At 38.0% G+C, this 17,173-nt stretch overlaps 1 protein-coding gene and 1 long non-coding RNA gene across 7 annotated transcripts in view; one reads left to right on the forward strand and one right to left on the reverse strand.

Annotated features, from left to right (window-relative positions):
- LOC133655742 (cold shock domain-containing protein C2-like) overlaps positions 1–17,173 on the forward strand; it is a 49,293-nt gene that overhangs the window by 4,522 nt on the left and 27,598 nt on the right. For 2 of the 6 annotated variants that reach the window (XM_062056180.1, XM_062056181.1), the window contains exons 1-7: positions 6,097–10,430; positions 11,972–12,141; positions 12,200–12,484; positions 12,841–12,953; positions 15,724–15,791; positions 15,884–16,099; positions 16,988–17,109. In XM_062056180.1, the coding sequence (XP_061912164.1) occupies positions 12,283–12,484; positions 12,841–12,953; positions 15,724–15,791; positions 15,884–16,099; positions 16,988–17,109 (721 nt within the window). In that variant the 5' untranslated portion in view covers positions 6,097–10,430; positions 11,972–12,141; positions 12,200–12,282. The other 4 variants (XR_009827032.1, XR_009827031.1, XR_009827033.1 and 1 more) reach the window with 4 other exon arrangements.
- Positions 11,568–15,619, reverse strand: LOC133655745 (uncharacterized). Its single transcript, XR_009827034.1, has 3 exons — positions 12,321–15,619; positions 11,907–12,204; positions 11,568–11,806 (listed from the first exon to the last, which is right to left on the reverse strand). It is a non-coding gene; the product is annotated as an uncharacterized LOC133655745 (long non-coding RNA).

A 17,173-nucleotide genomic window follows, 5' to 3' on the forward strand; every position in this document is an offset into this window, starting at 1 on the left:
AACAGCCATCAGAGGCAAAGGGTGAAGTGTCTTGCCCAAGGACACAACGGACGTGACTAGGATGGTAGAAGGTGGGGATTGAACCCCAGTAACCACCCCAGAAACCAGCAACCCTCCGATTGCTGGCACGGCCACTCTACCAACTTCGCCACGCCGTCCCTATATATATATATATATATATATATATATATATATATATATATATATACATACATATATATATATATAATATAATATATATATATATATATATATATATATATATATATATATATATATATATATATATATATATATATATATATATATAAGGATTGTATCTTTAACTAACCATGGACTCAAAGTCCTCTCCCAACATAAGGCTTCAGGAATGAATTGTTTTAACATCTACTGGGTTACATAGGAAAAGGCACATCATGTCTGACAGCTTGCTTTACGTTTATCAAGCGGGAGGAGACAGGGAAAAAAATGTAAGGTTTGTTCTATAAAACCTTTGGTTCACGGAGTAGGTTACCATGGTAACTGACTCTGAATTTGACTTACCTATCTGAATTGGAAAACACTGAATGTCCATCTTCTCAGGGTTTACATTTTCACTTAACAGGTTTTCAGGAATAACCCCTAGGTGTGGTCATAGTGGACTGTCTCAAAGTAATGTTGCAATTTTGCATGGCAGTATGCCTGAAAGAAAGGCTCCACTTTTCAAAAAGCGCTAGCTCGATGCTAATCCGTCCATTCATTCATCCATTCATCTTCTTCCGCTTATCCGAGGTCGTGTCCCGGGGGCAGCAACCTAAACAGAAAAGCCCAGATTTCCCTCTCCCCAGCCACTTTGTCCAGCTCCTCCCAGGGGATCCCGAGGCGTTCCCAGACCAGCTGGGTCTTCCCCATGGCCTGCTACCGGTCGGACGGTAGCAGGTAGCATCTGGTCAGGAAGCCCTGACCAGATGCCCGAACCACCTCATCTGGCTCCTTTCAATGCGGAGGAGCAGCGGCTTTACTCTGAGCTCCTCACCCTATCTCTAAGGGAGAGCCCGATGGAGGAAACTCATTTTGGCCGCTTGTACCCGTGATCTTGTCCTTTCAGTCATAACTCAAAGCTCATGACCACAGGTGAGGGTAGGAACGTAGATTAATCGGTAAATTGAACTTCATGCTAATAAACAGTACATTGAAAATGCCATACAGATGCCACGGATTTTACATGGCGATTTCAACATCTCCAACTTTGGTAAACAAAACTACAACTAAGAAGTATGTTACAATCAAACAGCTGGTGTTTAATAAATACAAATAATTTCTTACACTTTGTAGGGCTCAACAGTAGACAAGACTGTAAAATTCTTAAACGTTAAATCAAATCAAAATCAAACTTAATTCATACAGCACTTCTTGTGCACAGGCAAGTTGCAACACAAAGTGCTTTACCCCCCAAAAATGTACACACACACACACACACACACACACACACACACACACACACACACACACACACACACACACACACACACACACACACACACACGCACACACGCACACGCACACACACAGGAATAATGACAATGACAAGACATGGCATGACACTGAGCGATGAGGACAAATGCCACAGTTGAGGCATCCAGACTGGAGAATTGCAACAAAAAAAAAAACGCAATCTAAAAAAGAATACAGTATATATTCATACAATATATTTAAAAATAAAATATAAATATGAAAAAAAATAAACAAAAATAGTGAGAATCATAGTATGGCAAAGACCACGGCAAGACACTTGCTAATAAGAAGTGTAAAAAAAACAACTCATAACACCTGGACAGCACAGTTATTATCAGCCCGGTGTTAAAAGCAAAAAAAAAAATTAGACTGTATTATTAAACAAATGACCATTTATTACCACATGGACATGCACAAAAGTACCAAAAATTGATAATGCTGCATACCGGTATTAATTCCCAGGTTCTGGCGTTGGCAAAAAAAATATTGAAAAGTACCCATCTATACTGATGGACACTTTCATATGCTATTTATAGTGACATTTGTGATGTAAACCTAAATATAGATATACATATATGTATATAGTTATGTACATATGTATATAATTTGTTATAGTGTATATTATATAAAAATGTAATTGTAAATGAGCGATGAGGTGGCGACTTGTCCAGGGTGTACCCCGCCTTCCGCCCGATTGTAGCTGAGATAGGCTCCAGCGCCCCCCGCGACCCCAAAAGGGATAAGCGGTAGAAAATGGATGGATGGATAATTGTAAATTCACAGCAAATTATTAGCTAATAATTGCATTACACTTTTACAGTAACATTTACAGTATTCCATCCATCCATTTTCTACCGCTTGTCTCTTTTGGGGTCGCGGGGGGTGCTGTAGCTCAGTATCTCAGTATTTACTGTCAAATATATTTGCAGCAATTTACTTTAAATGCAGACTGTGATTTTACGGCTAATTACAACAAAGTTACAACTAAATGCTGTAACTTAAGAATTTTATGTTAATTACTCTCTCGGTTTACCAGCATACCACCACCTACTGTACAAGAATTGTGCAACATGGTCTACGGAACCCCTTGCAAGACAAATGATAAATGATAAATGGGTAATACTTGTATAGCGCTTTTCTACCTTCAAGGTACTCAAAGCGCTTTGACAGTATTTCCACATTCACCCATTCACACACACATTCACACACTGATGGCGGGAGCTGCCATGCAAGGCGCTAACCAGCAGCCATCAGGAGCAATGGTGAAGTGTCTTGCCCAAGGACACAACGGACGTGACTAGGATGGTAGAAGGTGGGGATTGAACCCGAGTAACCAGCAACCCTCCGATTGCTGGCACAGCCACTCTACCAACTTCGCCACGCCGTTTGAATTTACAAAGAGTTGTTGTGATATCAAAGAGGACTATGATTAGCATTTTACTGTGAAATATCAGTTAATTGCTGTGAATATAAGGGTATAATTTGTACCTTTTTTTTTTACAGTCATTTGTTGTTGTAATGTAAACATTTTGATTACAGTATTACAACTATTGTGAAGAATTAAAAGCTGTGTCGTGACTCGTAATACCGCAAATACATGTTTAATAACTATAGTCAAAATCCAGGTGAATTACACATAGGGTCATCACTACCAGAAATATTTCATAATGGAACAGCTGCTCTGTATTATATATAATACAAATGAGTATGCATATTAATATTATTAGTGAATTTAAAAAATGACTGTGTAAAAAACTACACATAATAATGTGAGTATTGATCTGCTGTGTGTCTCTCTTCTATTCCAGTGAATGAAGAAGTTGCTTGTTGTCATGCAGGCTGACTGATCCTGCGCTCACCCACCTACTCTCTTGTGCATAAACCAATAAAAAAAAAAAAAAAGCACACAGTTCTCAGACAAGTCGAGATGTCCGACGACGCTGACCCCCCGCTGCCTCTCGCCTCTCCTCGCACATCGCTGCCAATGTCCTTCCCCTTCTTGAGGGAGGGCAGCCGGGTGTGGGAGAAGGAGAGGAAGCCTCCCCAGCTTGGGGGAGAGCTTCCCAGCCCGCTGCCCACCAAACGCACGCGCACGTATTCAGCGTGAGTACCAACCACACACATGCTTTTTCCTTTGGCACACACACACACACACACACACACACACACACACACACACACACACACACACACACACACACACACACACACACACACACACACACACACACACACACACACACACACACATACACACACACACACACACACACACACACACACACACACACACACACACACACACACTCGTAAACACTCATACACACTCATACACACTCTTGTATTTGTTACCTTCTTGAGAACTCCGAAAAATGCCTTCCTCTTTAGGACCACCCTTTCTAGATATATAAAGATTTGTATTTACACCATTAATAATATATACATAATATGCAAATGGGGACGGCGTGGCGAAGTTGGTAGAGGGGCCGTGCCAGCAATCGGAGGGTTGCTGGTTACTGGGGTTCAATCCCCACCTTCTACCATCCTAGTCACGGCCGTTGTGTCCTTGGGCAAGACACTTCACCCTTGCTCCTGATGGGTGCTGGTTAGCGCCTTGCATGGCAGCTCCCGCCATCAGTGTGTGAATGGGTGAATGTGGAAATGCTGTCAAAGCGCTTTGAGTACCTTGAAGGTAGAAAAGCGCTATACATATAAAAAAGGTAAGCTTTTAGTTAATTTTAATTTGTTTACATTTTTTGTTTGTTTAATTGTTTTTCAATCTTCATTATTTACTTCAAGTTATTACAGTATGTCTCTATATACATATTTATTTTATTTTTTAAATACATTTTGGCCAAAGGGGGTGCATTTCAATTTCTTACACACACTTGTTATTTCATATGTTGACCAGAGGGGGAGCACTTTTAAAACCGACACACAGTCAATTGGAAAAATCCCTCCTTTTTGTGACCACCCTAATTTTGATATATTTCACCACCAGGGGTGCAAATGAGACATTCTCTATTATATGTAATGGTTTTCAGTATTGGGACCATGACTTATGTCCTAACTTGTTCACCGGTCCTCATATGGAAGGTATTTTCCTTGATGACTCAAGAAGGGTAGAAATACAAGAACACACACGTCCTCACTTCTCTCTGCATTTGTGTGCAGGACAGTACGAGCCAAATCAGGTCCCGTCTTCAAAGGTGTGTGTAAGAAATTCTCCCGCTCTCAGGGTCACGGATTCATTCGGCCGTCTCACGGGGGAGAGGACATCTTTGTGCACGTCTCGGAGTGAGTCAGCACTGTTATGTTCAGCTTCTTCAAGTTCACAATTTGAGAAACATTGTCTACGAAATACCACAAGTATTAATTTGGGACATTACACCGACAGGAAGTGAGAATGTAAACAAATGTGTTTTTGCCCGTTCACCGAGAACAATTGTGAGGTCGGAGGTCACTGACGTGATCATATTCACTGTGGCCCATGATGAGTTGTCAACATAAACTTCAGCAGGTTCTACAGTATACACCAGGAGTGGGCAAACTTTTTGGCCCAGGGGCCACATTGGCTTTTGAAATTTGACAGACTGGCGGGGAGAGCACATGATGCATTTCAAAGCATATGATATCTGTTGGAACTAAGAGTAGGCTTCTCAAACATGGGCTACTTTAATCATATTACATCTATTTTCAACAATACCTTATCAGAACATCAAAGAAACATAAAAATTGTATTAAAGGGTTAACACTTATGTTATTTTTTAGTGGGAGCAGTGTTGTTGATCACCCTTTTTTGCCAGTGCGTCCAAGTCTAGTGTCAGTTTTGTTGTGGCAATTCTCAAAACAGATTTTTGCTTAATTCTGTTTTCATATTTGGTGGGCCGGATTAAAGAGACCGGGCCACATCCGGCCCGCGGGCCGTAGTTTGCCAACCCCTGGTGTACACCGTACTCATATGAATCTAAGATGTTCGCCCTCGTAAAAAGTCTGAAAAGTTGCCTTGTAGTGTATATATATATATATATACATACATAAAGATTTAATGTATATTCCATCATAACAACAGCATGACTGCAAATTGTTTGTTGCTTCTCTTGGACCATTTTTGTAACGCTATTTTATCATAGTTCATGATGCAGGTACACCTAAGAGTTGTATCTTTTATTACAGTACCTGATGCTATCTGGCAAACGTGCTTACCATTAGTTAGGCTTCAGCCTTTCAGAATCAACACACAATTTCAACCAACATTTTTTTTTGTTGGATAGTTGTTATAAATTAGTGGCAACTTATGGTGAATGAAATGGTTTTCCCTTCCGAAAAATAATAGCCTATTTTTGGAAAGAAAATCAAAGAATTACTATTTTGCCAGTTCCTCATATTGCACGTTCACGCATGGATCTTATTCTGATTCTGACAGTATCGAGGGAGAATATGTGCCAGTGGAAGGAGACGAAGTGACGTACAAGGTGTGTGCCGTTCCACCCAAGAACCAGAAGATCCAAGCGGTGGAGGTGGTGATCACCCACCTGAATCCAGGAACCAAGCATGAGACCTGGTCTGGTCAGATCATCAGCTCCTAGGATTACTTTCAGATTGTAAAAGGCTTTGTCGGGTGTGAAGGGAGCGATGGCGTGCAGGCGGGTAAAGAAACGTTAAGGAGCTGAAGGTGTGTGATGTCGTTTTGAGCTAATTTGACAGTGAATGAACAGAAATGCAGACAGGAAAGTTGTAGCGCTACATATCGACTTACTGGCCACAACATTAGGTACCCTCTAATGGGATAACGCTCAGTCAAAAAAATATAAATTTACATTTAATGCATATTTTGTCACTTTTATGTTACAAAATACGGTGTTAACCTGAATATAAGACATATTTTACCAAATGGTTAGAAAATAATTTGTCCTCAATTAATCAAAGCGTGAACAGCCATTGGGTTGCAGAGGGAGAACGTGGGAAAGTTGAACCAACAGTGCCACCATGTGGCCAAATGACACCAAGACAACTTTTTGACTTGTGTGGTTTATATTTGCATTTAGGATGATGTAGCGTAGGATATAGCCATATTTATTTGTTTACATGTGACTAATTGGTATCATCATTTTTAATTACTGTATTGTTTACATTTTGAATATGACAATGTTTTTTATTAATAGCTAGAAAATAGTCATCCTATTTATATAGCCCTTCATCTCTGTGCCCTTAGTGTCTCAAAGGGCACTGTTGGCTCAAGTTTCCCCACCCTCGCCCTCTGCAACCAAATGGCTGTTCACGCTTTGATTAACCGACGACAAGCTTTTTTCCACAAGAAAGTATAGCGTCATGTTTCATTGTCTGTTTACATTTGCCTTGACAGCGGCTGCTTTACTTACAATGTGACAACACAATGCCAAAATCATTGTAAAACAATATTTATCATAAATCTGGTTTTACTTCACCGATTTTCACTATTCAATCAGCAGGCACAAGACATTAAAACAATGTTGAGAACTTATTGAATTAGGTCCTGACGTTGAGCAACTCAAACCTAACGTTGAAACAACATGATTTTTGACGACATTTAATCAATGTCGGTTCTGACGTTGATTTGACTATTGAAATGTGGTCATTTTCCAATTAATATTCTACAACACAAATACAATGTTTAAACAACATACTAATGTTTATCTAATGTCAGGTTGTGACATTGATTTGACCTTTGAAATGTGGTAATTTCCCAACCGACAACGTGGATCCAACGTTGGACATCAACGTTGTCTCAATTTACAAATACAACTATTTTGCAACGTTGTTTCAAAGTCAGTTTTAAAGGACATGTATGTATAATCAACGTTGTATCAATGTCTTGTGGCTGCTGGGGTGAACTTTAAAGTCAACGCCACCAATTATGATGCGCTTTAATTTTCCACATCCCTCTATCCATATTTACAGTACCGTATTTTTCGGACTATAAGTCGCAGTTTTTTTCATAGTTTGGCCGGGGTTGCGACTTATACTCAGGAGCGACTTATGTGTGAAATTCTTAACACATTACCATAAAATATCAAATAATATTATTTCTTTCTTTCACGTAAGAGACTAGACGTATAAGATTTCATGGGATTTAGCGCAGGAGTGACAGATTGTTTGGTAAACGTATAGCATGTTCTACATGTTATAGTTATTTGAATGACTCTTACCATAATATGTTACGTTAACATACCAGGCACGTTCTCAGTTGGTTATTTATGCGTCATATAATGTACACTTAATCAGCCTGTTGTTCACTATTCTTTATTTATTTTAAATTGCCTTTCAAATGTCTATTCTTGGTGTTGGGTTTTATCAAATACATTTCCCCCAAAAAATGCGACTTATATATATATTTTTCCTTCTTTATTATGCATTTTCGGCAGGTGCGACTTATACTCCGGTGCGACTTATACTCCGAAAAATACGGTATTTGTTTTCATGCGACTAATTGGTATCATCATTTTTTATGTATGTATTGTTTACATTTGAGTATGGCATAGTTGTTTTGTTTTTTTAGAAAAAAACACAACAAAGCACCATTAATAAGAGTAGTTGTGCCTTCATCTCTCCACAGGTGATTATTTTCTATTTTAATACTGTAGTAACTCTGGAAAGTGTGGAAACAAAGCAATATTATTGTAGCGAGCTTCAAATTTCAAAGGCCACAGGGTTTGGGATTGGAGTAAGGGAATTTGAAGGTAGAAAGACAGGAAGAAATTAAAAGTGAAAGAGCAAGTAAAATAATGACAAATAAGTAACTCAGCAGTCCACAAACTGAGGGTTAAGGAAAATTATAGGTAAAGATAAAGGTTATGAGGTATTTATTTTTCCAACAAATAAAACGAATAAATGAAGATGGTCAGTCAGCCTGCAGATATTGTTCTGCTAATTTGGGAGGTGAGCTTATTTATTTATTGACTTATTTATTTATTGGAATTTCAGTATTTTAAGGCTTCCTTTTTATGCATTTTAGCAAGCTTGTTTAAATACATTTCTGACAAAGGAAAAAACAATAATTCTGACTTTTATTTAAAATATGAAGGAGCTGTCCAAATGAAGTGTTTTGTTGTTTTAAACGGTATTTAAAAAAAAATTAGAATGTGTTCCATGTTGCCGTCTTTAATAAGATGTTTGTATGGTCTTTGCATATTTAATTTGTCAAGCATCACTGACTGTTCAACTGTTGTAACACACTGTATTGTGTGGATTTTATCTGCAGTTAGTTTGTGTTTAAAAGCACCTTTTTAATAATCACTGTGACCTTCGATAATGTTTGAATAAATTAACAGTATTCAAATATACAGGTGTGAAAATGTTCTATAAACATTGGCAAAACAAATATAAGGATTATTTAAATTTATTTATTTAAATATAAAATAACGGTGAGGAAAAACGTTAAAACATGGAAAACATGGCACAAAGGTATAAAATAAGCAGTGGTGTGCCGTCAGGGCCAGCAAGGCCTTCTCTGCTGGCCTAACATAACCAGAAATCATGATCATAATTAAAGATAAAAGCTATTTTTAATTTACTTTCCCTAAATATCTAAAATTATTCATATTCTGTTCATGCATGTTATGCTCTTTCCAATGCTGTTGTTTTTAGGTTAGAGTTTGTATCCAATCAGAATTCAGATAGCTTATGTTGCCATGCTGTACCAAATCTGCCCGGGGCCTTCAGAATCAACAATTCAGGCGTCTGTGCACTGTAAGTGAACGGGGACATAAAGTTCATAGACAATTGCCATTGCCAATCAGATCACGAGTTGTTGTCAGTAAGGCCTTCTAGCTGGCAGAAAACAGAAAACTCACCGGTACTCACACAGAAGGAGAGCAAAATGTTGATTAGGTGGCAGATATACATTTGCAAGGCCATTTTCAAGAAGGATACTTAAAAGAAACTACATCTTGTGAGACGAGGTCGGCCGACACCGGATGAAATGGTTTGCCCGCGACTTTCACACGAATCAATCAGTGTCAAATGGGTGCTACAAATTGTGTGTTCAAATATTTTTCATTGGCTCATGTTTAATTTGTTCCATATAATTATTTAAATTTTGACAGTACCACATAGGATATGTTTTAATTGCTGAAGCAGGTTTACTGAATGTTAAATGCGCCAAAAAATAGACCGTTTTGTACACTGTTGATGGGGTTTAATGACCAGTAGTGTGCAAGTGTTTTTCTGTATAGTATCTCCAGCCGTGTCCATGTGGTGACATCAATTACGGTATTTTGAGAGGTGAAGTCGGACTAAGTAGGACATCACTGAAAGCCTATAGGTGAGAAATGCACGGCCCGCCACTGAAAATAAGAACATGTATTCTGAAAGAAAAAAGCTGTGAATAGTTAAATTTCATGTCATTATTTCTACTGTTGTAAGAATCCGTACGTGAAGACAATAAAGAAATGATTATATACATTTATATTATCATTTATTTACTATAGCAAATTGGATTGATTCTTAAAATTGTAACTATAAAGAATAATAAAGTAAACAAAATAATTATAATAAAGAAATAATGATATGGAATGTATATGATTATTTCTTTACAATCCTCAGTTGTTTATTTCATTTAATAGTGGAAATAATTGAAAAATTAACAATATTTATTATGAATGATGTATTATGAGATAATATGAAATATTGATATGAGTTACTGTAAATACAAGTCATCTAAATACTTTAATAATAAAGGTAGGTATTTATATTGAACACTAGGTGGAAGCATTAGGCCCAATCCCAATACACCCCCTCACCATACTTTTTAGCCCTATCCCTACATTTGGCGCGTTCCCGTGAAAGTAGTAGTGCCCCAATGACTCTTTGCATGTAGGGGTAGTTGGCATAACGAGGAGTTGGGGGTATGAATCTAGCCCTTCAGAGTGAGCCATTTCAGATGCTGACTTGCTCAGGTAGGGCCAGAGAAAAATGTACAATTTCTAATTTATATTGTATATTAGTTTGGAACGTTAGTTTGTAATGTTAGCCACGCTAGCTAACGTTAGGCTAAAATACAAATTAATAATACTAAAATACTAAAACTTTAAAGCTTGCGAATGTGAAAACATTAACGTTACATACCTTCAAAACATTCACAAAAGATGGCAGCTTCTTCTCCGTGTAGTTCTTTGTTTGTTCATCAACCAAAGCATGAGGAATGTAAAAAAGTTCTCAGCTGTTAGCTCCATTGATGTTGGGTTTGTTGTGTAAGGTTGTACAGTTCACCGCTACTAATAAAGTACTGTGACACTAATGAATTAAAAAAGGCACTACTACTATGGAATTAGAATTGTCTCACATATCAATTTATATATATCAATATGGTATTAATACTTATGCATATATTAATAAATATACAAAATAAATAATTTGTATAAATAAAGGCGTATGTGAAAAATATATTTTTGAGATTTGAAAATATATAAAAATAAAATGGATGAATATAAAAATGTGACATACAAATAAATCAAGAATTTTTAAGTTAATTAATTGCTAAGTTAATTAACCAACTAGCACCTAGCTTTACTCTGTGTGGGGAGGTGAAACACCCCCACATTGTCCGGTGTCCCCACTCCTGCATACTTTGGCTTGGCAAGCCACTCGACCTGGCTGGGATTTGAACCCAGATTGGGAGCTGGCTGCTTCAACCACTCAGCTATCCTTGGTCATTTGAGGAACAGATTTTGGGCTCGAATGACATATTTCATTGAAAACTTGTCTCAGTAAACTATAATAGTAATATACAAAAGTTCATAATTAATATTGAAAGATTTCAAGTAAAAAAATATCAAAATTAGTACCAGCATTTTACTGGCCCCGTATTTACCTGGTACAGTATTGGAACTATAGTTAGTTGTCAGGGCAATACATCTTAATGAATAACTCCTCTTTATCTTTGGTCTGCGCTGACCCATTCATGTTTGTTCCAGTTACAGTAGTTCACTAAGACTGCTATGGACTTAACTGCAACCAAAAAGATGAACGTAATAAAATATTAATTGTTTTAGCTGTGAAATTACACACAGAGGCTTGACAATGACAAACATGTATTGTGACAGAAACAAGATAGTGACCAGATTTTCAGTAGGGACTATTTGGCAGTTCCCACACGTAATAAAAGTGAGGCGCATGGAGTGTTTCTCTCTTCAGGCGTCTACTCTGTAAACAAAGTGCAGACCAGTCTTTGGCTAGCAGGAGTCATGGCTAGCGATTGTGCCAAGGAGAATTCAGAGCATGGAAACCCTCTTTCGCCTTACAAATCTCGTGTTTGGGAACGCTCGTCCTTTTCCTGTGAAATGGACGACAAGTGGATAAGATAAGAGACAAATTCCAAGATTAATTGAACATCCTTCTGTCGTTCTGTACTGTATGCATGAGGAGGGTCTTACCAGGACAAAGTCAAAATTTCGGGGACTGTCCAAAAGTAACCTCAAAATGTGATTGTTTTTTGTAGGCGTTGTATTTCAAGTCAACTTCCAATGAGCGAAATGTGCTCGTTATCTCCATGTGTGGCGATACCTGCGTCTGTGCTCGTAATTCATGCAGACCTTGGCATGACAACAGAGGCAAGGTTTTATGGTCCTTGCTGGCTTTCTCCGGGTTGCACATTAACAATCATTGCAGGTGAGTAGCCACTCACAGTGAGAGGAAGGAAGTGATTCAGTTAGAAATCCCTTTCTAGGCACTCTGGATGCACAGAAAAGGGGGAGAGAGCAGCAGAAAATGGATTATTTCTCCTAGTGCAAGAAGATAAATGTGCACAAAATGGGATCAAGCAGATGGTGTTTGTGGTGGTTGTTCACCTTCGGGACTCTTGTGGTGTCGCTTCGGAGCGTCCGACATTGCCTGAGAGGGATCTCCATGAACGTGATTCTGCTGGATGACGAAGAGTCACCTTGGAGCTTAAAGTTTGTGAGAGGGCAAATACTGAAGGCGTTAGATTCCGAATCTGGGGTTGATGAAAACGGTAAGAAAACAACACATCAAAATATGCTTTTTATTTACAATGTGTATACTTTGCTATTCTTCAATCAAAAAATAAGACAGTACAATCATTATTTATAATTTATTACTATTTTCTGGGTCTTTTGTCCTTCTCATCCTATACCCGTTTCTGTGGTCTTGCTGTCAAGTCATGCAAACTGATTACATAATAATTATCATGGCAATAAATCCTCATGAATAACTCTTATCTGTAGAAACTCATTTTGATTGTTCCAGTTAATTTGTCATGCAAGCTATTGGCTTTACTGCAACCAAAGGTAATAAAAATAATTCCTATATATTTTTGTCCTTCATGTCCCCCACCGCCCCACATAAAAGGGGTGAGATTTAATCTCACGGCCAAATTTGGTGGTTTTAATACTACTTTCTATGAAAAAAGCGGCTGCCCAAGTAGCACATGTGAAGGAGTGGCCGAGTTAAGAAACCTGATGGTGAGTACATCATTGTATATATTCCTAATATGTGTTTTATATTTAATACAGAGCTCTGATTAAATTGCAAAATGAAAGAGTTTACATTAGTGCTGTCAAACAATCACATGGATTAGTTTAAATTAATTGCAATTAACTCATTTTAAATCTATTTCATTCTTGCAAAGTTTTGGCATGACTTGGAAAAGGTGAAATAAATTAAGGTTTTATATGCTGCCAATTTTTTTGCATCGACTCAATTCAAGAATTACTGTGTGAAAAAAAAAAGTGTCTCTTAATCCTAGTTAGACATTCAAATAACCAAGTGGGAGTGGCTAAAGTGTGCCACTGTGCCATAAGTCCTGCCTATAGAAAGAACGTGACATGACCCAAAACAACAAAATAGATCTATCTCTGTATGTTGGTCATTACATAGTTGAACATTCATTTCAGCTGACATTTTATTAGTGGCGGACCCTGCATTTGGTGCCTGGGCTTTCAGTGGGGACTTAATCCACCTCCTTAATATAGCTCCGCAGTTCTGCAAACCTTCAAAAATATGCAACAATGCAATTAAACAAGGCTTGGCATTACAGAGAGTGAGGGTTTTTGTGTATTGGGGATAAATACCAAAATTACTAAAGCTAAATACTCAAAATTAAATTGTTTAAACCAAAAACTATAACAAGAACCTCCCGACTATCTCACCATTATTGATTTAACTGAAAAAAATATATATTTGAAATGTCTTTGTTTCCACAACTACTAATTATAGTGAAAACAATATACATAAAGCTCAAGATACTTTGAGAAGTAAACACCTTCTAGGTATGCACGTAAAGGTTGCAAACAACCCAGACCTAACAACTCCAAATTTCTACACTACAACATCATCATAAGTAGTTGAGATTAGAATCACTATTTTTCTAATAACACAACAAAAATATAAAATGTTTTAATAAAACACATCATACTCACCAAGGATGCTGATTCAGGTCTAGAAGTGCTGAACAAACCCTTTCCCGGGCTAAGACAAGCAAGCTTGTTCTGATTCTCAGGGCATTCAATCGATCGCAACTGGACTGTTCGGTTTGTCCTTGAAGACGTTTCGCCTCTCATCCAAGTAGGCTTCATCAGTTCATGCTCATAGACTTAGATTGGTCAGATCTAGTCTTAGACTTAGACTGGTCAGATCTAGTCTAGCAGCTGGTGTCAAACCCCAAACATTTATACTCCAACACCAGGAGGGTGTGCCTCCCACTTTGTAAACTTCATCACGAAACTTGGTCAAACATTTGTTTTGCGAGGAGTCCCAGCTCAGCCTTCTGGTTTAAAATGTTTGATGGTTCCGATCGTAGTGAGAAAAACAACTCTTGAGAGTCAAACAAGCCATCCTACTGTCATTGCCAAAGGCAGTCGTTGAAATGCCATTTCCCCTCGTTAGCATTGAGGTATTGTGTGGCACACATTCTAGCATTCCATTTAGTTGTATACAAATGACACAAAGAAGCCTCTGTGACCATAAAATTTCCAACTCCTGTTGGAGGCTAAATTGCAGTCTTTTCGGAATGGTTGAAAGGACAGTGTTGTATGTGGGAGACAGGTGGTCTCGCAGACTACCTTCTCTGTTCAGATCTCCTTCCCTCACGCCTTTTTTGTACCATCCGTCCTCCCTCTACAGAATCCGTACATTTTTGTTCTCAAAGGAGTGCTGTTTCTCGTTGAGGTGCAGGTAGACAGCTGAGTCTTGGCCTGAAAAGTTTGTCTATGCTGTGCTATGCGTCGGCTTAGTGGTTGTTTTGTTTCCCTAATATATGAATCAGTGCATTCATCTTTACACTGGACAGCATACACCAGGTTGTTTTTGTGGGTGTGGGGTGTCTGGTATTTAGGATGCACTAGTCTCTGTCTCAGGGTGTTGCCTGGTTTGTAGTGCACTGGGATGTTCTGTTGAGTAAATTTTTTACCTTTTTCCTCCTCATCCACTCTGCTGTTGTTTCTCCTGGAACTGTTCTGATCATCCAATCAGAGGACGGAAAAATTATGACATTATTGAATGCCCGGGAGCAGGCCCTGCTAGATGAATCTGAAATCTGATTGGTTGAAGGAACGATATGATTGCTAATATAGTTTAAGAGATGTGGGCCAGCACTCCTAATTCTGAAATCCCTGGGCAGATTTCATAGACAAGCTAGCTAGTTATGATCAACCGATCAGGGGACGGAAAATGGTGACATTATTGTATGCCCGCTAGCAGGCCTATAGAATCTGAAATGTGATCGGATGAAGAAACAGTACCATTGTTGAAATAGTTTAAGTGACGTAAACCAAGTCTCCAAAAGCTGAAAACGGATTGGGGGGAAAAAAATCCAACATACACATACTGCTATACAATGAAAACATCGTTGGGAATAAATTAATAACATTTAACTTTAATGGAAAACATTAACAACAACATGAAACAAAAACAAATAAAAAGTAAAAAGCTTATAATGTCAATTTTAGTCTATTATTTTATGTCTATTTTTATTTTACTTTAAAAGGGGCCCACATACACTGGAAGGATTTACAAAGTGTGGCCCAGACTCCCACCTGCAGCCTGCAACTTGTTTTTTAATAGCCCTCTGCATATTTTCAAATGAAAATAAACAACATCAGAACATTACAAATAATGAATACGTTGACGTGTTGAATCTCAGTAACACTAATAACTTTTTGCTTAGACAACCGTAAATTGTAAAGATAAGATGTAGGCTGGCTGGATTTGTCACTGTACGTGTTTTCTCTGCAGTCTACAGGCAACTTGGGATGTGCTGTGCTTGGACCCACATGCACATTGGCCGCTTTCAATATGGTTGAGTAAGTGCAGGGATATTTGAACCCTCTATTTGCATTACCAGACAGCCCTACTACAGCAGGTGTGATATTCCTGTGTCCCCCTCCTGTGTTAGTGCTGAGAGGGGACTGAAACTGAGCACACCCATCATCTCAGCAGGCAGCTTCGGTCCCTCCTGCGATAACAAGGTCAACCTCCAGCGCCTCCTGCCGCCCGCGCTCAAAATTTCCGACTTTTTCGTCCACTTCTGGAAAGAAAACAACTCTATCAAGCCGGCATGGGAGACTGCTTATGTGTACAAGAAGCAGAATAACACGGAGGAATGTTTTTGGTGAGATATCACTAATATTCTCTTGGTTTGCACTTTTTATGCTGTACCCCACGGCTCTTTCTTGTGCCCTTATTGGCACAGCTCAAAATTGTATTTGTTTTCCATATGTTCATGAGTTGTACACACCAAATGCTTCAGAAAAAAGTAAAAAATATTTTAAAAAGTAGTAAAATGTTGCTTTAAAATAAATACAACCACCTCATCCGATACACCTGCAAAATCTAATCAGATGAAATTATAGATTTGTATAAAGCATTGTGGAAAAAGTCTTAATATTTTTGTTTTAGTATATGTTTAGTGTAGTTAATAATGGTGTATTATACTGAGAAAACGTTCAAATACTTTGCTCCATAATTTGCTGCACAATAACAATAACAGTAACACGTTTTTTTAAATTATTATTGTATTATTGTAGGTGTAATTTAAAGAGGAATGCCCACCTTAATAGTTGTTTTTTATAATATATATAGTGCATCCAAAACATATCCTTACACTTTTTTTCCCCAAATGTTGTTTGGGGTTAGTGTGGGAACAAAAGTCTACATACAACACATAAACAAAAGTCTACAAACAACACCCCATAATGACAACAGAGCATGTTTTTTGCAAATGTATCACAAAAATTAATGCAGATGTGTATTTTCAAATAATGACCAGCTGGATCTCAAAGACGCTCCATAGACACAATATGTACCTAAGATCATGAACATGTGATTTTTAAAAAAAAGTGTTCTACTTTTAATTCATTTTAAAACAAAAAAAACATGGTTTGCATGTTGTCATCATGGAGTGTTGTGTGTCCAATTTTGAGAAAAACAATGACTATTTTTTGAAAATGTAACTTAACAAAATGTAGCAAAAGTGAAGAGAGTGTTTTTAATTGTACAGGTATATAAATGCACTGGGGGCAGCCGAACACATATTTGCCAAAAGCGTGGCAAGAACAATACTGCACACACCAGAAGACCTGCAAAAGGTTTTGTCGTCACACAGGACCAGGACAAGCAACTGTAAGTCCTGATGTCTTGTTGATGATGATGATGATGATGATGATGGTGATGAGCGAATCATAAA

The sequence above is a fragment of the Entelurus aequoreus genome, linkage group LG08 (genome assembly GCF_033978785.1).
Source record: "Entelurus aequoreus isolate RoL-2023_Sb linkage group LG08, RoL_Eaeq_v1.1, whole genome shotgun sequence".
NCBI lineage: Eukaryota > Metazoa > Chordata > Actinopteri > Syngnathiformes > Syngnathidae > Entelurus > Entelurus aequoreus.